Here is a 26,199-nt window from a genome sequence, read left to right on the forward strand (position 1 = left end):
GTGAAACTGCAGTCTAGTCTTCTGCTTCTACAGTACTGTGTTAGTGTTAGCTTGATGACGGTGAACCTAGCTGATGTGGAGGTCAGGACAGTTTTACTTTGATGTCTCACTTATCTATCAAGAGAAAAAAAAGTAACTCTTTCAATAATTTATGATTTTGACTTACTGTGGGCACTACAAAAATGCGAATATCAAAGGTGCTGTGTATTCCCTGCGTTGTTAAGCTGCGTGTTTTCCTCAAAACTAAATTGTGCAAAACTGTAAACAGTAGCAAAGTGCAATCATTAGCACCAATAAGGTGTGACTGTAACTGTTCGTATGTTTTAACCCCCGATATAGACTGGCAACCTGCAGTATGGAAATGTAGACAGTGGTGTTATGCTAAAGGCAAAATAGTAGACTAGAAGTAACTACATAACGTGACAATGATACGTGTTGTGTTAGGAGGCAAAATTAATTTGTGTGAAGGTTAACATTATTTTTAGCCATGCTAGCAGCATATCTTTGGGCAGTTGGTTGGTCCACTACTTTGGTCCAGACTGAAATACCTCAACAAACAGGCATTCATGGTTCCCAGACGATGTATCTTAATGACTTTATTGGCCCCCTGACTTTCAATATAGCCCCGTCATTAGGTCAAAATGAACTTTGGCCATTATTTTAATGTATCACCAAATACCAGAAACACCCATCAGCCTCAGCTGTGCTTAAACATACAATATGTAACTTTCTGCCGCTAGGGGTCTCTCAACCAAAACAATGGACGGTAAAACTGGACTTTTGATGACGTTGGGAAGTTGCGTGGAATTATGGGAGTTTTTAGTGTTAAGCACCTTCGCTGCCAGTTAGAATGCATCAGTTCACGAACGAGTTTACCCATTCAAGTTTATTCACGTTACGTTTATTCATGTTATTGTAATACAATAGCTGCAGTTTCCCAAACATAATTACGTTTTTCTTGATTAGATTTTTATTTGTAGCTGACCATTTAGCTAGTGAGCCAGCAAGCTAACAGTAGCCAGCAGCTAAAACACAAAATATTTCACATATCAATGTCACCTTTTGGATGGTTTCAACACCGGGGCGGACAGGGTTTGTTGTAACGCTAGCAAGCTACTAAACAAGGCTGGCTGAGAGACGGGTGTGGGTGGGGATTCTCGGGGAAATCTCCGCGATAGCGAGCCAGGATGGTCGATGCCTGTTGTGCAGCAGCAGAACATCTCCCAGCTGCCCGGAATTATCTCCCCCTCACTTTTCAGTAATCTTAACTTTTCGTTTTGGTGCTTAACCCACCTTTTGTTGTGTTAATTTAGCTAACCGTAAAGACAGCTAAACGCTAAGGGGGGAGAAATTCGGCAGGGAGGAGATTTTCGGCACATACACCGGTACCGCTACGGAGATGTAGCTATAGCTACCGCTAGGGATGGCCGCTGTTGTGACTCGGTGCTGGGTCTGATATGGTCTGTTTCCCGACGTTTAATTAAACTGCCGTTAGCGTCGTAAGCACCAGGCACTGGAGATAAGTTCTGGCCGGTGGGGGTTGCTGTAATGAAAGTAGCTGGCTGATAGCTGACTAGGGGCTAACGGTAACTAGCTAGCTATATGTCCCGGGGCTGTTGTCAGCTGTCATCCCGACTGAGTCTCTCTGCGCCGGGGGAGTGAGGCAGACAGACCGGGGTGTGCTAGCTGGCTAAATTAGCATTAGATTAATCGTCTATCTATACAGCTAACGTTAACGTTACTAGTGAAGTTATTCGTGGGTTAGCTCAGTCCTGTTAGCTGTGGTCGAAACAGTCATACTAAAAATAACTATTAGCGTGTTGAACGATGTTGTAACCTTATAATGTTACCAAAGAATTTCTAATAGTTACCCACAAAGCTTGAGAAGGGTCCAACTGCAGCTTGCAGCAGTCGCTCACGCCACGCCCCCTGCTCACGCCACGCCCGCTCACGCCACGCCCCCGCTGGCACGCAACTTCCGACTTTCAGGGTTAGTTTACAAGATGCAGTTTGACCATGGATGTATTAAAGCCCATGTTACAGGTTAACCACCACTGTTGATTCATAGGTACATATAGCACTCAATATATGTATATCATTGTTAGAAATGTCTCCAAATAGTGTTAAAGGTAAACTTAGAAAATACAAAGCATCATGCTAGCTATATGCTAGCTATGGGCTAACTTGCCAGTCCCACCTGTGAAACCCCCCGACAGTTGTAAACATATTGATTAGATATCTCACGTTTTGATGGTAGCCTACTAGCTCCAGTAACAACATATTTGCATAGTGTTTATTTATTACTTGGACGGGGATGTTGTTCAGCTTTTCACAAGTTTAGACAGCTAGCTAATGCTACACCGACGTTTCGCTAACGTTAGCGTAAGAGCGTTAGCCTAGACGGCTAGCTAGGTAAATATTACAACTGCCTTTGGAGTTTCCTATATCTGCGTCCACGTTGTCAACAAAACCCTATGAGTGATCGAGGTAGAGATGGAGTGACCCTGCCCGGAGGAAGCCCGGGGCCCCTGTCTGGAGCCAGGCCCAGACGGTGGGCTCGTCGGCGAGCGCCTGGTGGCCGGGTTTGCCACGGAGCCCGGCTGGGCACAGTGGCTCCCATCTCTCCAGCCCATGGGCCCACCACCTGTGGGACGAACCGCTGGGGTCGGGTGCGCTGCCGCATGGGTGGCAGTGAAGGTCAGGGGCCTTGACGGACCAGACCCGGGCGGCAGACGCTGGCTCTGGGGACGTGGAACGTCACCTCTCTGTGGGGGAAGGAGCCAGAACTAGTGCGGGAGGTGGAGCGCTACCGGTTAGATCTGGTGGGCCTTACCTCTACACACAGTCTCGGTTCTGGAACCGTACTCCTGGATAGGGGTTGGACTCTTTTCTTCTCCGGAGTTGCCCAGGGTGTGAGGCGCCGGGCCGGTGTGGGGATACTAACAAGCCCCCGGCTGAGCGCCGCAACGTTGGAGTTTACCCCGGTGGACGAGAGGGTTGCCTCCCTACGCCTGCGGGTTGAGGGGGGGAAAACTCTGACTGTTGTTTGTGCATATGCACCAAACAGGAGTTCGGAGTATTCGGCCTTCTTGGAGATCTTGAGTGGAGTCCTGCATGGGGCGCCAGTGGGGGACTCTATTGTTCTGCTGGGGGACTTCAACGCACACGTGGGCAATGATGGAGACACCTGGAGAGGCGTGATTGGGAGGAACGGCCTCCCTGATCTAAACCAGAGTGGTTGTTGTTGGACTTCTGTGCTAGTCATGGATTGTCTATAACGAACACCATGTTCGAACATAGGGATGCTCATAAGTGTACCTGGTACCAGAGCACCCTAGGCCGAAGGTCAATGATCGATTTTGTAATCGTCCGACTGAAGAAGGAGTCCTTCCGGGATATGTTATCTCGAAGGACTCCGGAGGCAGTTGCAGGGTACCGAAGGGCCCGAAGGGCTGCAGCCTCTGCCGTGAAAGAGGCAAAGCAGCGGGTGTGGGAGAAGTTTGGAGAAGACATGGAGAAGGACTTTCGGTCGGCACCAAAGTGCTTCTGGAAAACTGTTCGCCACCTCAGGAGGGGGAAGCGGGGAACCATCCAAGCTGTGTACAGTAAGGATGGGACACTGTTGACCTCAACAGAGGAGGTAATAGGGCGGTGGAAGGAGCACTTTGAGGAACTCCTGAATCCGACTAATACGCCCTCTATGTTAGAGGCAGAGCTGGAGGATGACGGGGGATTGTCGTCGATTTCCCAAGCAGAAGTCACTGATGTAGTCAAACAACTCCACAGTGGCAAAGCCCCGGGGATTGATGAGATCCGTCCAGAAATGCTCAAGGCTCTGGGTGTGGAGGGGCTGTCCTGGTTGACACGCCTTTTCAACATTGCGTGGAAGTCTGGAACAGTGCCAAAGGAGTGGCAGACTGGGGTGGTGGTTCCCCTTTTTAAAAAGGGGGACCAGAGGGTGTGTGCCAATTACAGGGGTATCACACTTCTCAGCCTCCCTGGTAAAGTCTACTCCAAGGTGCTGGAAAGGAGGGTTCGGCCGATAGTCGAACCTCGGGTTGAGGAGGAACAATGCGGATTCCGTCCTGGTCGTGGAACAATGGACCAGCTCTTCACTCTCGCAAGGATCCTGGAGGGAACCTGGGAGTATGCCCAACCGGTCTACATGTGTTTTGTGGATTTGGAGAAGGCGTATGACCGGGTCCCCCTGGAGATACTGTGGGAGGTGCTGCGGGAGTATGGGGTGAGGGGGTCTCTACTCAGGGCCATCCAATCTCTGTACGACCAAAGCGAGAGCTGTGTCCGGGTTCTCGGCAGTAAGTCGGACTCGTTTCAGGTGAGGGTTGGCCTCCGCCAGGGCTGCGCTTTGTCACCAATCCTGTTTGTAATATTTATGGGCAGGATATCGAGGCGTAGTCGGGGTGGGGAGGGGTTGCAGTTTGGTGGGTTGGGGATCTCATTGCTGCTCTTTGCAGATGATGTGGTCCTGATGGCATCATCGGCCTGTGACCTTCAGCACTCACTGGGTCGGTTCGCAGCCAAATGTGAAGCGGTTGGGATGAGGATCAGCACCTCTAAATCGGAGGCCATGGTTCTCAGCAGGAAACCGATGGAATGCCTTCTCCAGGTAGGGAATGAGTCCTTACCCCAAGTGAAGGAGATCAAGTACCTTGGGGTTTTGTTCGCGAGTGAGGGGACAATGGAGCGGGAGATTGGTCGGAGAATCGGCGCAGCGGGTGCGATATTACATTCAATCTATCGCACCGCCAGGACGAAAAGAGAGCTGAGCCAGAAGGCAAAGCTCGATCTACCGGTCAGTTTTCGTTCCTACCCTCACCTATGGTCATGAAGGCTGGGTCATGACCAAAAGAACGAGATCCAGGGTACAAGCGGCCGAAATGGGTTTCCTCAGGAGGGTGGCTGGCGTCTCCCTTAGAGATAGGGTGAGAAGCTCAGTCATCCGTGAGGAGCTCGGAGTAGAGCCGCTGCTCCTTCGCGTCGAAAGGAGCCAGTTGAGGTGGTTTGGGCATCTGGTAAGGATGCCCCCTGGGCGCCTCCCTAGGGAGGTGTTTCAGGCACGTCCAGCTGGGAGGAGGCCTCGGGGAAGACCCAGGACTAGGTGGAGGGATTATATCTCCAACCTGGCCTGGGAACGCCTCGGGATCCCCCAGTCGGAGCTGGTTAATGTTGCTCGGGAAGGGGAAGTTTGGGGTCCCCTGCTGGAGCTGCTCCCCCCGCGACCCGACACCGGATAAGCGGACGAAGATGGATGGATGGATGGACGTTGTCAACATAAGACATGTGGCGTTAGTGCTCCTTTTGAACCATAATGTTATTGAATGAAACGTTAAACTTCGCTCCTACGAGATGGGTGAGTTTTTGTTAGTTACACACAAAGGTAACTGGCTACAGTTAGCCTGTACGTATGTTAGCGGACATTAGCTAATGTTGCATAGCCAGCCAGCGGCTTCGGCAGTAGTTTCGGCGAGCTAACAACGACAGCTAACACATCCATGTGTCTCCATTTCAAACATCACTGCAGATTGACTGCTTTTAGCAGCAGAGGTTGATTGTGGGCGACATACTGTCATGGTTAGCTCGCCGAAACTACTGCCGATTGCCGAAGTTGCTGGCTGGCTACGCAACGTTAGCTAATCCCGCTAGCATACGTACAGGCTAACTATAGCCAGTTAGCTTTGTGTGTAATGATACAAAAACACCTATTTCATAGGAGCGAAGCTTAATATTTCATTCAATAAAAATATGATACAAAAGGAGCACTAACGCCACATGTCTTATCTGGACAACGTGGACGCAGCTCCGAAGTCAGTTGTAATACCGGTATTTAACTAACGCTGCTGCGCTAACGTTAGCAAACGTCGGCGTAGCGTTAGCTACCTAGCTAAACTTGTGAAAAGCCAACAGTATCCCCATCCAAGCTGTGTTTCACTTTCCCTCCAATATTATTATACACATAACAAAGACACATTGACTCGGTCGAGACCAAAAGCCATATTTTTCCAGAACAGTGGCAGAAACCGTGACCGGGACAGTGAAAATATTCACTAACGTTAAACATTGTGTTTTTGTTGTTCCTGATCGTTTACATGCTTAGCTAAATAAACGATAGATGTATTTAGCTAGACAACCAAGGAGATTTAATCATTATGTCGTGCTACTAGCTAGCGCTAGCAGTTAGCCTGCGGTTTCGGGAACAGAGCTCATCCATGGCTTTATCTCTCATCCACGTTACAAGCTTTACAGCATACAGCTGTAAAGAAGGGGGGTTTTATTTTGAAGGCAAAGAAAATAAGGGGGCTTTTATTTTGAAGGCAAATAAAACAAGGGTCCTGGCGTGAGCGGAGGGCGTGGCGTGAGCAAAGGGGGCGTGGCGTGGCGTGAGCAGGGGGCGTGGCGTGAGCGACTGCTGCAAGCTGCAGTTGGACCCTATTGCAAAGCTTTAGCATCAACGTTAGCACATTGTAGTAACGTTAAGCTGGTATCGATATTGAACTTACAAAATAGATAAGGTCTCTGTTGTATTACTGTGATAAAAAGTGGGATGTAATTAATCACAAAATGATGCTGTATGGCAAAAAAAAGCAGTATTACGGTTACAAGTATTTTTTTTCTGTGACATTGTATGATTTACAATTACTCCTGAACGTATCATCTTAGTGCCAGTGTTCTGACGGAAGTTAGAGTAACTGGAGGGTGAAAGGTTATATGACGCCACTGACGGGCGACTAAAGGAAACGTGCCGTGTCTGAAAATAAAATAATAGATTTCTCTGGGTTTGACATTTGGTGGAAACATTTGGGATAGTGTAAGAACACAACTCATAAAAATATATAACATAGGAATGGTCGTTTTTAGACATTTTAAAGCAGAAATGTTACATATTGTACCTTTAATATGCGTAGCTAGTGCTAATTATCAAATGTTAGCATACCATGTTCTCCATCTCAGTTTAGAATGTGTTTATAAACATTACACCTGATAATCATCCGCACTTAGCATCATCACTGTGTCATGTCTGCATGGTGGCATTAGCATTTAGCTCAAAGTACAGTCTCAGAGCCACTAGCATGCTTGTAAGTTCTTATAGTCTTGTTAATTGGTTAAAGATTTAATGAGCCTTAAATCGTAACAATTAAAATTAAACTACCAGTATATCCTTTAACTTGACATTCATTCATACTAACTTCAACTTCCTTCATCACAAGGTTGGAACTCAAGTACTTAGTTCACCATTTAGGGCAATCATTTCCAGGTATTACAGTAGGGGCCAAGACAACATCAAACACAACCTTTTTTTTTTAAAGACATTTCTTACATTAATTCTAAAATAGTTCAAATTCTTGCAGGCTAGAATATTGTGTAAAGAGCTTTTGCTCATTAGCAGGATTGATCCATGTAGAATGTAAACTATGTGGACTTTGCTAAAAATGTAGCTCAGACTGGTAACTTTCAAAGATGTGTTTGTTTCCATAATGCAGAGCACTGACTCTGAGTCTGACTTCACTGTTGCTCATTCTCTCCTTGTGGCATTTGTCTGCCAGTCTGCCTGTTTGCTGCATGTCATTAGCTCTCAGACTTGGCAAAGGCAGCATGCAATGTATGAAGAATTGTGGGAAATTTGGCAGAATCTCAGCCACACACACACACACACACACACACACACACACACACACACACACACACACACACACACACACACACACACACACACACACACACACACAGACACGCACACACACACACCTCCAGTCTTTCTGAAGCTTCTTTAGTACTCTAAACATGTAGTCTGGAGCTCATTGGAGACGCAGCTGTTGAAACCACAGTGGGAACAAACAACACACGCATCTCATTTGTGATGTCTCGATTTATATAGTGTAGCCATGTTAAGATGTGAATGAGGGCCTCATCAGAATGGGAAGATGCTGTTCCTTCTTTTTTATTCAATTTTTAACAAGTTGTCTCACAATACAGTAATATGTGGGATGCAGTGTTTCCTTTAGGATTTTTTTTAGCAGTGGGGGCAGGGCCAAACAACCCCCCCCTCTCCCCTCCCATGAAATGGAACTGACACTTTGCTGCAACACCAACAAATATATTTATTCACCTCTTTTCACACACACAATGAGGCATATTTTCAGTTGTAATTGAACTGTATTTTTTGAGTTACTATATAGGCCAACTTTGATCTTGACATATAAGCTAAGCATTCTGTAGCAAATAACAATAAACCCACTATTAATTACATTATCAGTGTATTATGCAGTGTAACTACTTCAGCATGTAAATAATGCACCTAAAATACAAACGTTCTCCGACATGCACTCTAACAATGCAGCCCTATTTCAGATACCATGGGGGGCAGAAATGTTGCCGTGGGGGGCCGCCATGGTCAAATCAACATAGAGGAAACACTGGGATGTATGCAGTACAGTCAATATGTTAAATCCCCTCCACCATCTACCCCCTATCAGTATCCCCACTGGCCAAAAAAAAGGAGAGTATGTCAAATATGCGACAAATGTTAAAAAAGTATTGGCGGTTCTTAATAAACCCAGTCTGTTCAGGTGATATGACAGCAGGAAAGGCATCCTCTAGCCGGCTGGCCAGTATCTTAGCCAATCGTTCCACAGTGAGATTCTCCTTTAGGAGGCGCAATCCAGGGGATCTTTTCCATTTTTAATCAACAAGGAGATAAAGGCTTCATTTAGCATTCATGGCAGAGCTCCAGTCAAAAAAAAAAAGTCTTATAGAAACAAAATTTCAGGCGTTTACAAGGAAGAAGATTTTTTTTAAATCTATGATTTGTTTTTAAAATCCCCACCCCCCCCCCCTTCTCTCGTTTGGTCTGGAAACAAGGGTATAACATAAAAGATTTGAAAGCACCTACACACAAAACGCACAATACATTATTAAATATCTACAAACATTCTCTTGTATAGCAGCTTTCACACAATAAAAAGTTCTTTAAAGAAAACACAACATACATAGAAATGACAACATACATAAAATAAATTTCATAATAGTTCAAAAGTTCATAATAATAGAACAAAAGACAATAAAAATATAAAAAGTAAAAACTTTTTTTTATAAAAAATATATCTATAATCCCATGGAAAGAAAGAGAAATTCATAAACAATCCGATTATGGATATTATAAAACTCTAATATTGCTACTTTAGCATTTTAAAACGTAAAAGCAAAAACGTAGAAGTAATATTTTATATATATATATATATATATATATATATATATATATACAGTATATGAGTTATAGATTTACTGTGGCTACCAAACATATGTTGACATACACAGAAAAAGAAAATAGTGTCAGTTAGGCAATAGTGCTAATGTACTTTATAATTCACAGAGTTTTTGTATGTGGGGAGGGTGACGGTATTTAACTAGCATGCTTTGAGCAGTGGATAAGTGAGGAGGGGAAAGAGCAAGTGCTTTAGAGAGGGAGTGAGAGAGCATATGTGCAGGAGGGTGGGAGGGTTGGAGAGAGAGAGAAATAGGGGGGGAGAGGACATGCGGATGGGTGCTGTGAAATCCGTCAACAGGGGAGATCTGCATTTGTTAGACGTCTTGGCTGCTTGCCCAACTTAGCTCATTGTAATCGAGGCATGATCGTCGACTCCAGGCAGCCCTCTCTGCTGCCTCGCGCCTGGACCAAGCCCAGCTCTCACCGCTGACATGCAAAAACCTGTGAGTGCCTTCTCTCTTCTTTCCCTCTTCCTTCTCAACCCACACTCTCCAGCTCTCTCTCTCTCTCTCTCTCTCTCTCTCTCTCTCTCTCTCTCTCTCTCTCTCTCCCCTGGTGTTAGGTTCCCCCTCTTCCTCTTCTGCTCTGTCGCAGATTTAGCTGTGGCTACATGCAGTGTTTTAGTTATGTCTCTGGCTCTTTCTCTCCCCTGTTGTAGCTCCCGTAGGTGGCAGGAACGCTGGGTGGGGAGGAAGCCTTGGCAGCTTTCTCTCTGCAGGGCCCCCACCACCCCTCCCTTTCGCCTGCCTGTCCAGGCATGGGTGCTGTCCGCTGGCAGACCCACAACGTCTCTGTGTGTTTTCTGGTGGTGTGTGTATGGGTGCACGTTAGTCTTGCTGCTGCACAATCACAGAACTGGCCGGCCGAACCTAGAGGGGTACCGTCCCCACACAGTGTCCCCCGCTTTGGTTTGTGGAGGCCGGTGTTCACTTCAGTCTCCGCCATTGGCCTCGCTGAGATTCAGATTCAGCTCTCCCTTGTGACTATTCTTGGTGGTATGTCCTCATGGTCTGTTTTGTTTGGATACCCTGACAACTAGAAGCTTTGCGGTGACCACTTTCAAGCCAGCTACTTCTCTGCGTGAGTCCCAACTTTTCTAATGCTCACTGTGTCTTTGCGGGTTTGACAATGCACAGCCGCATTCAGGATGTGTAGTTTTTGTTATTTTATAAGTCTGTGCTGACACCTTATGTATAGTGACAACATCTCATTGGCAGCTATTCTTTGCAGGCGTAACAGTGGCGGCGATGGAAAAAGCACTAAAGAATGTCTTGCAGTCCCCATGTGATGGTCTTTTTGCGCTCACTAGCCATGAGTCATCATTCTGTGATTCTTGTAATATCACATAGAAGCAGCCTTGACTCTATTGTCGTCACTGGGGCAACAGGGGAGAACGACTGACCCACTTTTGCACATCTACTTTCTGTCTGTGTCAAGAAGGTCTGACCCCTCCGAATAATGCATACAGAGTGTGGAGAATAGAATACTTATATATACTTATATACTTATAACAAGCAGCAGTGGCAACTTTTCTATTGTTACTCCTCCTCAGCTGTGAACAGTCAGTGATGCCAGCATTGATTCAAAGCGGGAAACTTGTTTTAGCAGATTGAGTCAAGAGTTTATTTTCTAACAATGAGTGTTGCTCATTTAATATTATCAGAGAGCTTTCGTTTGTGTGCTGAATAAAACTTTGTGACAATACGAAGGGAAATGCATCCCCCAGGAGGGAGACGGAGGGATGAAAACGGCAACAAACTCATAACTCTGATCTTATCTTTTCTAGGTTTTTGGCACATATATGTCACATCACTTTCTGTCAATCCCAGAGAATTATTACTAAAACTTACTTTTTGGTGTCTTCTTCAAGCTTCAACCACAAGCTGAGTGAAGTGAACCGTTTGCTTGAAAATAGAATTTTAGCCTGGAGCATGTTTCTTTGAAACAATATGTTGCTTTTTATATGAGGTAGGAACTGACTTGTGACCATTCCTCATGCTGGCATTTTATGTACTGGTGTACCAGTTTAAGGGAATAGTTCAACATTTTGGGAAAAAAGGTTATTCACTTATTGCCGAGAGTTAGATGAGAAGATTGATACCACTCTCATGTCTATATGTTAAATATGAAGCTACAGCCAGGAGCAGGTTAACTTATCTTAGCACAAAGACTGGAGACGGGGAGTAACATCTAATCTAGCTACGTCCAAAGGCAACACAATCCACCTACTAGCACCTTTTAAGATCACAAATCTCAATCTTTTTTATTTAATTCTTACAAAAAAACTCATTGTAAAAATGACAAGTTGTCTGCTGCTGCTGCCTGTCAACTCTACAGTGACGACAAGGCTTCAGAAAGTTACATATGTATGCTAAACCACATGCTGCAGGAGGAGCTCCTTATTCAGTCTTCTGAGAAAGGAACCACACTTTCCCCACTCACACATGCAGAAAGACTATGTAGACCAGATTGGAGAGGGAACATTAAAGGGAACATTAATGTTGTTGCAGGCTAAAGGAAATGAGATCTCTGTGTTGGACATTGGTATTATCATTCTGTAATATTATCATAATCTTGCCTCATCTGAATATCTGTGCACATTTACACAACTCAGCAGCTCTCTTGCACATGTTTGCAGTTGGTGCAGCAAGTTAAAGAGAGATTTTCATGAAAGTAGGTATTAACAAGCACCTAGTTGCTGTTCCATGAGACATATAGATTTTCAGTATGGGGCCTCTTATCGTGTGAGGAGGCATGTCCTGCTGACCGCATTGGGATGTTTAGTATGCTCCGCATATGCATTCTCCCTGTGTAACCGAGCTTGTAATGAATGCTCCATCTGTGGTGGGTGTGAGGTTGTGTTAGTGTTGTGTGTTATCACATTGAAAACCCTCGGAAAGCTGGCAAGGCATGCAATATGTGGTCAGATTTGTAGTCATTGTTTTATTATTCTTTAATCAGACTTTAAAGGCAAATGTCTTGCATGGCTGCTTGTGTTTAGGCAATATTTAACATTTGAAAACCATGGCTTCTTTTATTAAATGAAAAAACATTTTGTAGAAAAAGTACATATTTCTCAAAGTAAGGTAAAATGAAAAGTATTTTTTTCCACACCTGTACCCTAGACTCAAATATCATAGTAGACCTAATTTTGAAATGTGAGTGTATCTTTTAATTGTATTAATGGTTTGATGTGTCTCTTCCCAGAACCCCAGTGACATGATGCCCAAGAGGGATAATGAAAGGGACCTGGAGCTGGACAAGAAGATCGAGGCTCTCCGCAGGAAGAATGAAGCACTAATGAAGAGGCACAAGGTAAGGACAAGTGCTTGCAGGCACAGAGGCTTCTGTGGAGTCCAACATTTCTCTGGTCATCATCATCATCATCATCATCAGGTTTAGATATGTAAATCTGCGGCATGTGTGTTTTCTGTAAAAGCCTGATGCTCTTTCAGGCTTCCTGATTAGTCTGTTGTTATCATCGAGTTGCATTTAGGAGGTGGAGGAGGACAGGAAAAGGGCAGAAGAGGAAGGAATGGCGCTGCAGAGCCGCAAGGGCAAAGCTGAAGATCTTACCATCACAATCTGCAAGTCTACCAGTGTGAGTTTCTCAATATGAAGTGACAGACTTAAGAACTGTAAAAACACTTGACAAATTAATGCCTCAAAGCTGTCAGCAACACATTGTTGCTGACATCACATTTCAGTTGCAATTCTTTCTGAGGAAAAGATGCTACAAACTATATGAATATTTTATAACATGTTTGTGTTTGTGGGTGGGAGCAGGACAGTCGCGTAGTGGTGACGAAGCCATTCAGCAGTGGTTCACCAGCTGGGAAAGGACAGCAGGATTCCGGGCCCGATATGGGGGGAGAAGGCCCTCCGCAGGGTGCTGGCCAAGGCCACAGGAAGCAGCTAATGGTCACCATGGCTGGCAAAAAGGTAAATACACTGTATAGCCAATTTCCAAATATAGGAGACCCCAAAACCCCTGTAGTTTTACTGCAATAAATGAAAGAATAACAAAAAAGCAATTCCTCATTTACTGTAAATCAATAAGTACTGTGACGACAGCTAGGGTCGTCACAGTACATTAAGCTGAAAGTGATGTAATAAGCATTCAACCAACAGGTTTTTAGGAAGATACCAAGTACGATAGCAGGAGCACTTAAAAATGCAGTGTAGACTTTATGATGCATATGCAAAAGTGTGCCCTCCTAGCTAAAATGGGACAGGCAACAGACACAATTTAAGGCTACTGAATTGAAAATATTATGATTATTATATAATAAGACCATCATATATATTAGAACCATGGTTGAAGCTTTCATGGCACTATGAGAAAATGTTCAGCTCACAACAAACTGTTTGCTAAAGTCAGAGCTTTTCTAGTTCAAATTACTGTATACAATATCTGCTACTCAGCAGGTGCTTTACATCATTTTCCAGAAGGTTTACTTCATATTTTTTATGGTTTTTAATTAACAGTGCAGAGTAAGAGTAGATGTAGCCTTATTCAGTACCACAACTGAATGAATCTACAGTATTACTCATGGGTTACATGCTGCCAGTCCAACATTCCGCCACTCCGACATGCTTCTATTCAGGCATGCCGCTATTCCGACATGCTGCTATTCCCTAACCCTAACCCCTAACCCTAACCCTAATGGAAACAAAAATTGTCGGAGTGGTGGGACGTTTGAAAACAATGGAAGTGCCGCCACTCCGACATTTAGACGTCAATGTCGGAGTGGGGGTATGGCGGAATGGATGGCGTAACCCTTACTCTTGGTGTAGTTAACAAAATAGGCTAATATGCCTGTTTCCTACTCAACCAAACTGTGAAAGTAATCCATGAGACTTAAGAGACTACAATCAGTTTAGAAGCTTTGTGAGCCACAACAGTGCTTTGAGCTAATAACATCGGCAAGATAACATGCTCACAATATAAATGCTAAAATACTGCTGTTTGTCAAGTAATAATTACCATGTTAAACATCTTAGTTTAGCGTGTTAGCATGCTAACGTTAGCTAATAAACAGTAAACACAAATAACTGAGGCTGAGGGGAATATCATTAGCTTTGCGGGTAATTGGTCACATACCAAAGTTTTGGGCATCACCAAAGTCATTGGGATACATGCTCTCATTTACCTCATTTAATGGCAATGCATCCAGTAGAGATATTTCATTCTGGTGGACTGAAGTGTGGTGAGCTGACCGGCAGACTGACATATCTATACAAAGAGACACGCCACTAGCATGGCTAAAAATGTGCCGCTGTGTGAGGTACAACATGTAATCAAGGGGGTAAGCCTCTTCAGAACTTGAACCTCCTATGGCGCCATTTTGATGCTGCAAAACGCTCACACGCTGTTAGCACTCCATTGACTGCCATTCATTTTGACGTCACTTTGACAGCGAATAACTTTACATCTGAAGCGTTTAAAGACTTTATTTGTCCATTGTTTATTTCTAAAGAAACACGACAATGTAAAAAGTCTCCATTACCTTGTATTTCACAGAATGGCTCCGTAGCAGACATTTTTGTAAAAATAGATGAGAACGATTGTGTCATAACCACGCGACTTACTGTCGCATAGTAGAGAAATTACCGTACAGTACAGGAGAAGCTCGCAGGCAGTTTCGACTTACATTAGCTGTTTAAGTTTAATTACTAACGTTAACTAGCATTTTAGTTAGCAATAATTAGCCTGTGCCTATGTTATCTCCTTACATATACCTACGCTCTCCATCTCTGCAAGATTGGGAATGATTGAGATTTCTCTTGGCACAGCTACCAGAAGATTTACAACTTTCAGACAGGTTGCTCACGTCACATCTACGTCGTCTCTCTCAGTTGGAGGCTGCGCAGTAATGCTGGGCGCTCACCGGAAAAGTGCTTCTAATATCCTTCACTGGTCTCCGTCCAGAGCAACGGGATCTGGTCCAGTTTATATACTGTCTATGCATGTAATCATGTTCAATCAGAGAGCTGCTGGATTAAAGTTTAGGTTTGTGCTAGCGCTATCAAAACCCTCTGTCTATGAATGTGTCTGTACAGAGGCAGGGGTAAATGTTTTTTGCACATGAATGATTGTTATTTATTGCATATTAGTAATGTAAACCCTCAAATGAATCATTCTTGTGCACATTTTGGACATGATAAGGACCGGCACATGCACATGGCTACAGTAATGATACCCTAATATGAATAACTGTCTCTCCAGGGTAAGAGGGTGGTGAGTGAGAGGCCAGAGAAGAGGCCAGGCCCTGCAGACATCAAGAGCCCTACAGATGACAGACGGGCGAGGCGTGCGGAGTCAGTGGGGAGGGGCAAGCAGCCACTTCACATGACCAAGAGAGACACAGCACCACAGGTCTGAATCGGACACTCTGAACACTCCAGTGATCCTCACTTGAGCATTTACAACCCGGCATGCATCCTCCAGTCCGTTTCCACTCTCTCATCCCCCTTTGTTCATTCTCTCGTGCTGCACCGACATGTTTTACATAGATGTCAGACATGTCGGCTGGCCACACCCCTCCAGTAATGGAGCACAATGGTTTGTGGACAGGAGGTGGACTGGGGCTGTGACTGACTGGTGTGGGATTAACGGAGGGGGGCTACTGTAGAGCTGTTTGTGAAGTAGATGCACTGTAGAACTATATCTTTAACCTTCAAAAGACCTGAATGACTGCTTCTACTTTTTTGTGTAATCCCACTCAGGTCTGATGGTTATTTATCTTCCATTCTCCCTGTAAGCAGCTTTTGTTGTATTTTTAGCAAAACAAAAATCCCTCAACCTCTGGGTGTAGATGCCTTCAGGCATATGGAACAGGCTGTGAAGTTCATAGTGTCCCTATAGGGCCATTAAAATAGATTGATGCTTTAATAGTTCTTGTCCTAACAAAAGGCCTTGTTACCAATATTATGAGATCGGAGATGGCATGTTTAACATCAAATAGCTTCCCCATACTGTAGGTCTCAGATTCCATGTTTAATGCGGATAGGCAGAGACACGTGCACATGCACCCCCGGCTAGGCTGTGAAATGCCACATTGACCTAAAGCCCCCTGGGTATGCAGAAACTCTAGAAACAGCTGCTCTGACACACACACACACACACACACACACACACACACACACACACACACACACACACACACACACACACACACACACACACACACACACACACAAACTCAATCAATGAGTTAATGCACAGCACAGACAGCTGATCCTCACCACTGTAAACACAGACAGTCTGGTTGCAAGAGGGGTCTAACGACACGCCAGTGGAGGCTCTTGCTAAATATGTATATATACATCTGCCTCTGATTGGCTGATACACTAAGCGCTCACTGGCCCATCTGAGTTAATGTGCACTAAATCTATGGGCTGAACACGCTATTCTCTTTGCCTTTATTTCTGGCCCACGGGGTCTGTTCGACTTTATTTATCACATGGACTGAATCAGCACTTGAACAGTAGCCAGCGCTCCAGTGCACCAGTCATCTGTGAATCCCAGAGACCTGGTTTCCAAATGGTCACTGTTTACAAAACCACTATAATTTACTGTGGTTAATGAGAGCTGCAGGGAAAAAATGTCATGACTCTATCTGCAAGTGTTTAGAAATGAGAGATATTAGTATGGAAAATATCCATGATGAGCTGCACATTTACATATGATTTTGCCCTGCCTCTGACATAGTTTTCGAATGTGTGGGACACCGTGGAAAAAAATAATTACTAAAAAAAGGGGCGGGGGGAAAGAAGGGGAGAGACTTCTGGCAGCCTCCATTTATCCTCTCTGGAACCTTAAGTGGTCTGCTCTCCTCTGGCATGATTGTTTCCCCATTCCCACCATCCTGAAAGGACCGATTTGATCTAATTAACATTCGACTGCCTTCTCACTCTGAAAAGGTTCATTATGCTGCCAAAGAGACGTGCCTGGCGAGGTGCCAGGAAAGGGTCAGAGAGGGAGAGGAAGAAGGAGTGAGAAGAGAAAGAAGAAAAGAAACAAGATAGTCAGGGGTCTTTTGTGTTTCTGTGTAAGCCAGGCTACATTCGGGTGTGGGTAGAAGAATGTGCACGAGTGTGTATATGGGCGTCGTTGTCTGTAGGTGCACCAGAGCACTCTGTCCAGCATTTATTGTCATTTCCCCTCTCGGCTGTTCATACAAGTGTTGCTGCTAATGGCAACATGACTTATCCACTGTGTTCACCGGAACACATCTTTGGGGTCAGAAATACACTTGAATCAAAATTCACAAAATTCTCTGCCTGTAATAAGATGAGTTTAATTTTCCAAACCAATGAAATGCGACCAGCTGCCAACTCTGCACTCTTCTCTGATGACCTCATTGCAGAGTGGACATTTAATACTGAGCCATAAGGACCAAATTACGCTGTAGCACCATTAGTCCACTTAGGGGCAGTGTAGGCCTCTTAGTAATCCTTCTCAATAGATGTGTTTGTGCTCTTGCTTGATATGCTTTCCCTGTTTATGGTGGCAATAATGTGACTCTTTACAACCATGTTTAATTGTCTGGCAACAGTTTGTTGTGTCACGCTTATTGTTGCTATGCTCATCTTCCTTTTTTTGTTGTCTCTCCTCTGTGACAGGACGAGGTTAAACAAGGGCAGAAGCACGCTGAGGATCATCATAGGCTTTCAGAGCAATGCCAGGTACCATAATGCTTCGGTTGAAATAAACACACACTACATATTAACGTGCATATTGTGACTATCTCTAATATGTTCAGGTTATATCTCCAGCTCCCAGTGATCACCTGATTTACTGAGATTAAAACAAATGTGAAATACAAGGTCCCATACGACATCACCACTATGTGAGCACACACAAACACAGAGAAATGCAATATGCACCTCTACCCTCCTCATTACAAACACTCACATGCAGACAGGCACAACACGTTGCCATGCACGTATCCCCCTCTTCTCTAGCACTAGAGTGTCCCCATGTGCCCTCCTGCTGGCTTGTATGTTAACATTGCTGGAGTAGCTCAGAGCTGTCTCACAGATCAGGCGTGCGACAAACAGGCTAACTCGGGAGTCCAGGAGGGCGGGCTTCAAAGGCTCGCCGAATACGCTGCATGACAAGTGATGCTGTTCATGCCTCTCTGCCTCTCTGTACCTTGCCTGCTTGGCAGCCCGAGCTGAGTGAGTGCTCAAGGAAATACCATGCTGAGTTGTTTTTTTAGGTGTTGTGTAAGGGGTAAAGGTCAGACAGCCCTTGGCTTTGTTAGCTGCTTTGTTTAACAAATGTACTGGAAATCTGGCATTTTCAGGCCTAAACCAGTGCCGCTTTGGAGGATGAGAGAAAGCAGTTCAGCAGTTGAGAATAAGAGCATGATCATTTGTATTGACCATGTACCAAGCTATCTAAATTCCTGCTCTCTCTCAGCACTGGCCAGACTCACTTTGTAACGTCTTGCCTTGGCTCCTGACGACCTCCCCTGCGAGGCCTCACAGAGGCAAGAAATTAAAAAGTGCTAATTAGCAGGGTGGCTGGGGTGTCCGCAGGATATTGCCTGTTGGAACATGCGAGAAGCGCCCTCCCTTGTGGCCCCTGACGTCCTCCAGGGGTCAGAGGAGAGGAAGGGGTGGGGGGATGGAAAACAGAGGGATGAGCACAGATGCCATGTTCTCCAACAACTGTACACAGGAAGGCAACATGTTTACTTGGCTGTGATTAGTCCACACCTGAGGGAAAAAACATCACCCATCATGGTTACTGGCACTGTGCAATTTCTTTCTCTGTCATAATATGCACATTGTTTTCCATTTTACTCACACAATTGTATATGTTCTCTAAACAGCATCATCTCCCTCCTGCTGTATTAAAAAAAACACTGATGAGCACTTTCTCTCAGAGATCACATGTCTTTAAAATGGTTTCCCTCAGAGCACAGCAGTGTTTGTAGTCCTCAGGTCCGCTCCAGGGCTTTGTAACAACAGCACACGGCCTCTGTCCCCTTTGATGTGTTAAAGAGCCTGCATCAGATCTCTCTTTAGTATTAGCAAGCAATCCTTTCTGCTCTCATCGCAGTAATCAATAAACAGGTTAAAAGGGGAATGGCGGAAGGGGACTTAATTGCATTTACTGTACTGCACTTTTCCTGGAATATTGTCTCCAAAGATTGGATGGCGTTGCCTTGCAGTCATCACGGTAGACAAACGAGAAGCTTTTTGTACTCAAATGGATGCTGACTGGAGCCAACGCAAATTGTCCATCATTAGTATTTACAGTGATGCAGTGATTGGCATTCACAGTAAAGTAAGATGCATGAAAATACTAGAAATATCGTTGTTTGTTCCTTTTGAACCCTACTGATGTGTTTATTGCTCTGTTGCTGTTAAATTATTTGTTTAGACATGAGAAGCTGTTCTTGTTTATGACCACCCATGCTTAATGTGAAGCTATTGTTGAGCTTCACTGCTGATTATTGTGTAGAGTGATGCTTCAGATGTATTATTACGTGGCAGTCAGGTGGTGGTGCGGGTGTTTAATTTAGTCATGTTTGAATGCCAGTTCTTCATCACTGATGAGTGGACAGTAACATGATATGCATGTACATTAAGAGGGCTACTTGTTTTCATGCATTAAAATACCATAAACTGTTTTGTGTCTGCTCAGGAGCCTGAGAGCCTGCAGGGCAGCACAGACCTCAACATCCCCACGTCAAAAGAGGAGCAGGAGGAGTATGTGCGGTGGAAGAAAGAGCGCGAGCAAATCGACAAGGAAAGAGTGGCACGCCACAAAAACGCCAAGGGTCAATGGAGGCGGGCATGGGACATGGACAAAACTGAGAACATGTAAGACTTCTTAGCACTCAGCCTTCTCATGGCACTTAGTTTTCTTGCAGCTGGGTGATATTTCATTCCAGGAAATGTTGACCGAACATTTGAATCTTCTGCACCAATGCACAGCTTCACATTCACACTCATCTTCTCAATGGCCACTTGGTGGTTAAAGGAGAGTAGAGTGTTATTTGACCAGTTAGGAATTGGAAATCTACTTCTCTAACCACTAATCTTCAATCCCCTTAGTTATACAGTACACTTTGTTATAAAATAAAATATAAGAAAATAAGTCGTCATTCTTTTACTTTAACCTTCTAATTTAAATAAAAAATATATGAATGTAGCACTTTTTTCCAACTTTCTTTAACCTTACATCATGTAATTTAATAATGTTGGCATAGTGCTAATAATCCCCATTCAGGTTGTTTTTTTTTTTCTATCAATGCCACTCTAATGTCTGTCAGCCGGCTATCTTAGCTCAGCCGCTGCAGGATAAAGACTGGAAACTGCTAGCATGGCTCTGTCCAAAGGTAAACAATGTGCCTACCAGCATCTGTAAAGATCACAAGTTGTATATATATATATTATACATTCAGATTTTTTAATCTGTACACAAACAAACAGAATTTAAAAATGACAATTTGTGGTTTTATTTTTATGTTATCTCTGGGCCACAAATATAAACAATTTTTGTGCATTGTCTTTCAGATTTAACACGTGAGATAGCATTAGAGGTGCTGCTAGATTAATGTTTTTTTCTTTTCTTGTTACCGTCGTACAGAGGCAAGCTAACTAATTGCCCTGCTTCCAGCCTTTATGCTAAACTAGACTGTAATAATATAGTACCTCCCTTTTGAATGTAGTCTGCTAATTAACCAGATATTAGCTAATCCCCATGCCTAGCTAGCAGTTATTTTAATAATCAAAAATGTGCTTCTCTCTTCTTTTACTTCTGAAGTTAGTGAAAAGTTCCATTCATTTGTAAATAACAAAAAACTAACCTTGAACAACATCCTGTTTCTTTCTAGTTAGATGATTCAGTGGAAGAATCCATTCGATGAAGTGCTTGGACTACATGTCCTCCGTTAGCATCACTTATTGTGTATTCTCACATTGTAAAGACTAAGCATCCCAAACTGACTGGAGGAAAGAACCCATTCATTTTAAGTGTTTGTTAGATTTCAAACTAACCAGGCTGCAGTACAAAGAGTTGCAGAGTAAATGAATGTGCTGTTTAAAGAAGCATCAAAATGTAAAGACACAAGGGAGGAGCAGCTATTTTTAGGTGGAGATAAGGGATGGAATTCCTTGCCTTATTTGGTGAGGCTTAAACAACAAGGCCCTCGAGTAAGAATAGAAGAGGAAATGTGTTTTTGATTCAACAATGTAGATGGCTTCCTTGGATGTAAATTGCAATTGGTGTGACTCATGGAGCAAAACCTCTCAGTGATTCTGCAGAATCTCAATTTACATAATAAATGTACGATAATGATACTTGAATGTCAGAAGAGCCTGTTGATGGGGTAGAGATGGGCTGTTATGTCACCTGACCAAAAAGTGATGAACTATTTTGAGACATGACCAAGACACTGCCGACATTGGTTTTTGTTTCTGTCTTAACTGAACCTTCGCTTTTAGGTTTTCAGACAAATCCCTCCCTGAAAGAGACTGGGGCCCTTCCAGCAGAGGTAAGACATTGCATTGTCACACAGTCCAAAGTGAGAACCTTAGGAATAAGACCTTTCACATCACAATATGATGACCACATGATGTGTTTCATTATCTTGGTCGTTTTTTCCTTGTTATTTAATAAAAAAAATGTTTTAATTCCAGGTGGACGAAATGCTCGAAGAGGACAGTGCAGGGCAGGTGCGGTAGTCAGTCTGATGTCTCAGTGAAACTGCATTTGGAGAGCATCTCGCAGCTATAATTTGATTTTTGGTTGTTATATTGAAACAGGATATGGGTGTGGGATTTATTTAACGTGGGGTTTATTGAACTGGGTAAACTGGTGGGATATCTGCTAGGAAGAAAAAGGCAGATAATGTTGATCTTTGTTTTTTTTTCTGATTTAAAAAAAAATGTAAGCCCACACAGCGAGGAAACAATTAAAGATGTACTGTCTCAACAGAAATGAGAAATGTTTTTTTATGTAATGTGTAATTTAACTGTGACTTAAACTTTCTGTATATTCTATCCTAGGTCACGAGAAGCGAGGAAAAGACAAGGGAGCCAAAAACGTGCTTGTGATGAGCAGTAAAGCAAAAGGCATAGATCGTCTGACTGGGAGAGCCAGGAGGTCAGTCGCATCTAAAAAATAGCGCCACACACAACAGTGTGATGTTAAAGTTGATTCTACCAATGGGATGTCTCTCACCACAGCCTGTTGAGAAAACATACTATGACTAATGAAATATATGAAACGAATGTGGGAAGGCACTTGGTTGTTTTCTTGCACTGTGCCCTAATGTACAAATTCCCCTGGATGTCATGAGGCTTGATTTAGAAGTTGTGGCAGCTGACATAATAACCCAGAAGGCCTCATTGATGTCTCACTGCATTCATTTTTTTCTCCTCCAGCTTTCCTCTGATGTAAAACAAGCTACTGTGCTGGGTAGTGAGGAGACTTCCAGGGTGTGTTGTTACACAAGCATTGCCCATAATCCCAAAAGGCCATTTTAGTGTGAAAGTGTAATGTGCCAGATGATTTCCTCTCTAGTAATGGAAGTAGGTAAGGGTCCGAAGAAGGGTCAGGTGTGACTGGACGGATTCTTGTTATCTGGCTGACAATAGATTTCAGTGTAAAGAGAGGCCGCCAACAGGCCACTACAACAGTTGAGACCAAAGCTAACTAGAGCTAACCTAGCTACAGCTTTCTATCTCCACTTTTCTCTTCCTTTACTTTTGCTTACTTGACTATGCAATGTTAAATTAATAGTTTGATATTTTTGGAAATGCACTTATTCACTTTCTTGCCGAGAGTTAGATGAGAAGATTAAGACCTCTCTCATATCTGTGCAGTATATATCTACAAAGCTACAACAAGTAGGCGGTTAGCTTAGCTTAGCATAAAGACTGGAAGTAGGGGGAAACAGCTAGCCTGGATCAGTCCACAGCTAACAAAATCCACCACATTATACCTCGTTTTATTGAATCACTATTTAGTTATCTCAGAACAGAGCCAAGCTAGCTGTTTTCCTGTTTCCTGTCTTGGCTATAGCTTCATATTTACCATACAGATGAGATGAGAGTGGTATCGATCTTCTCATTTAACTCTCTGCAAGAAAGCAAAATAAGCGTAACTTTCCAAACTGTCAAACTAAATCTTTAGCCTTTGTACAGAGTTTATTGTAAGTTGCATATGGTAATGGAGAAAGAAAAAACACACTCTTTGTAAGTTGTTACAGAGTGGCTTTTAATAAAAGTCCCTTTATTCTTTAGATGGCAGGCAAATGAAGACAGAGAGAACCTACAGGTGAGATATCAAACCTGTGTGTGTGTGTGTGTAAACATGACTTTGTTCATAAATGTTACTAAGAGGAAAATAATTATTTATTGTTCTAATCTCATCCTTTAGTCCTCTGACACGACATTAGAGGAATTCTTGGAGGAACTCGACGCCCTCACAGACACTGAGGTAGAAGATCAGAAAGAAGAGGGCTCAAAAATGAAGCTGTCGCTCAGTACATCTGAGGAGATAAGTAGATCCACAGCTACCCCGAGAGAGGACGCCCCCACTCAGGAGAAGGAAGAGGCCTTGCCCGCTCGGGGTTCGGAGAAGAAGGTACGTTTCTCAGAAGAACTCAACCTGGAGGCTCACGCAAGGCAAACCACAGGCTCTCAGGACTCTGCCAGCTCAGAATCAATAAGTGCGAGCTCCTTTAGAGCTTCCTCGCGTGATAAACAACAACACAAAGTGCAGGAGCAACAGCAGCCTCTTGAAAATGCCAAGCAGAACGATGTTAGTCCTCAGGATCAGGGAGGTGGTCCGTCTGCTCCTTCTGTTGCCCAGCAGCAGGCTTCTGAAACTGATTGTACTAAAAAAGACAGCACCCTCTCCACAGCTCCGAGCTCCCCCTCTGTTGAAAAAGCCTGTACCTCTCTGTTGGAGAGCTCTGTCAAGCCTGTAGAGCTTGCCAAGTGCAACATCAGCAACACAAACACAGGTATGTAATAGCTTCAACGGCTCTGACTTTTCTACGTCTGGATGGTATATAACTAAGCTAACGTTGGTTTTCTTTCAAAGAGGAACTAATAGACTCCGGCCTGTCTGTCCTGAGCCTGGAGTCAGGGGAAACACACCCAACACACTCCACCAGCAATGACAAGGTCAGTGTGCGAGACAGGAAGAGGGATGGGAGAATCAATAGATGTGTAAATGGACTGATGAAGGGATGTGCAAATGGATGATGAGTTAAATGGATAAGGAGGAAGAGACAGTCCCTAAACCTGCACTGCAGCTGTGTGATATCCAATTTCGGTACAGTACATTCCCCAGCTCTGAGGCCTGTTGAAGTGCAGCAGAAATAGTCTCATGAGAGAATCATCTACCACTGAAACAGAGTATATAACCACCTGCTTGAATCATTGAATTATGGAAAAGAAATCAGCTTTAACTAATACTTTTGTGTACATTTCTTTCTTTTTTTGCAGGCAAGAGAGCATGGGAAGATTGTTTGACGTTTTCAGGATGTAAATACTAAAACCAAATCACCGCGACACAGAGCCTTGCCTCTTTGTATTTGCATTTTGCTTCAGGTAGCTCATTTGAGATACCCTGTTTATGGCTTATACACAAAACAATGGTTTACTTTTTGCTGTGGCGTGTCCCACCTGTGGAAGTTTTCAAATTGTCAACAAATTTGATGAAGGATTGATGAACGTCTTTCCTGCTCAAATATTTTTTACATCCAAGCACTTTATGAGTATAAAAGTATGCATACTGACACATTATTCAGCATGTTAGTACGCTGCTTGAGTGCAATATCATTGAATGTTTACATTTGTATGAAAATTTCAAGGTACATATCAGGAGGCTAGCTAATCACGTAGATAGCCCTTGAAAAAAAAAAACTTCAGCCACTGTCAAATGATCTAGTGCCTGATTCTGCCTTAGAGGTATTTTCAATAAATGAAGTCTGTATTATATGATGATCCATCAGTCAATGGCCTTTCACCAATTTAGAAATCAATACACTATTAAAGGGCACATTTGAGATTTTTGAGATTGTCTTATAGAGTGTTGCAGGGATGACGTATTTTTCCAACACAGGAGGTTAGTGTGGCCCTGGTTGTCTCGACAAAAAGATTATTGATTTTGGATTATTGCAGAAAATAATATCTGTAGCGAACAAACAACAGTTTATGATACTTAGACTTCTTGTTCAGCAAGATAATCTTCATAAATGGACAACACATGATTTTTTTTAAGCGTAAATACAATCGCCAGAAGTAAAAGGCTAACGTTCATGGTGGCATGACTTCAACGTCACCACCCCTAGTTTCCAACTTATCTCTGTGTCCCCCTTACGTTTAAAAGTGCAGTTAGCGATGCTGCACGAAGATTGTTGATATTTGAACTCAACTGCCAAACAAATACAGCCCCCCCTTCAGAATCTCCGCTCCCCAGATTCATGGACGTGCATTGCCATAGCAACCACTTATGCTAGTGTCTCTGCAGACTAAACAAAACCTGGCAGAGTCGATATTAGCTTATGTTATGTTTACTAGTCTGTATCCTCGATGTTCCACTTCCGGGATTGCTCTGTTGCCGACGGAAATTCCGCCGGATTTCACTCATTTAGGCCGGATATCCGTTGCCTTGGGCTTCCTCTGTGTTGGCATTTTGAACTCCGGTTGATTTATGAGGACTATGATTAACCTTTTCTCAGATCTCTGCAAGGTAAATCCAGACAGCTAGCTAGACTATCTGTCCAATCTGAGTTTTCTGTTGCATGACTAAAACAACTTTTGAACGTATACGTTTTACCAAACAAGTTCCTTCCTAAAGCTATTTTGCAGCGGCACCGCGGCTTTTCCCAGTGCTTAGCACCGCCCTAGACGATTGTGATTGGTTTAAAGAAGTG

General features: G+C 43.7%; 1 protein-coding gene across 4 annotated transcripts; it reads left to right on the forward strand.

The window, feature by feature from the left end:
- On the forward strand, positions 1-24,823 carry ccdc9b (coiled-coil domain containing 9B). 4 transcript variants are annotated; one of them, XM_028566796.1, is made up of 14 exons: positions 1-81; positions 12,491-12,598; positions 12,780-12,884; positions 13,070-13,225; positions 15,513-15,662; positions 17,912-17,974; positions 19,947-20,125; positions 21,752-21,801; positions 21,947-21,982; positions 22,316-22,412; positions 23,555-23,588; positions 23,691-24,279; positions 24,360-24,442; positions 24,767-24,823. In XM_028566796.1, exons 1-14 carry the CDS (start codon positions 55-57, stop codon positions 24,791-24,793), a joined length of 1,704 nt encoding a protein of 567 aa, XP_028422597.1. In that variant the 5' UTR covers positions 1-54; the 3' UTR covers positions 24,794-24,823. The 4 variants fall into 4 exon arrangements, with proteins under 4 accessions (XP_028422597.1, XP_028422601.1, XP_028422598.1 ...); XM_028566800.1 differs by having other exon boundaries at positions 64-132; XM_028566797.1 differs by lacking the exon at positions 1-81 and adding an exon at positions 9,490-9,726.
- Positions 24,824-26,199: the final 1,376 nt, after the last annotated feature.

The sequence above is a fragment of the Perca flavescens genome, chromosome 20 (assembly GCF_004354835.1).
Source record: "Perca flavescens isolate YP-PL-M2 chromosome 20, PFLA_1.0, whole genome shotgun sequence".
NCBI classification, from domain to species: Eukaryota; Metazoa; Chordata; class Actinopteri; order Perciformes; family Percidae; genus Perca; species Perca flavescens.

Bases quoted from the DNA above. Each gene is read 5' to 3' on its own strand.
- ccdc9b (XM_028566796.1), top strand. From the start codon at position 55: ATGACGGTGAACCTAGCTGATGTGGAG. The intron at 17,975-19,946 runs GTACCATAATGC...GTGTCTGCTCAG, and splicing joins GGCTTTCAGAGCAATGCCAG to GAGCCTGAGAGCCTGCAGGG. The intron at 20,126-21,751 runs GTAAGACTTCTT...CTTCGCTTTTAG, and splicing joins ATGGACAAAACTGAGAACAT to GTTTTCAGACAAATCCCTCC.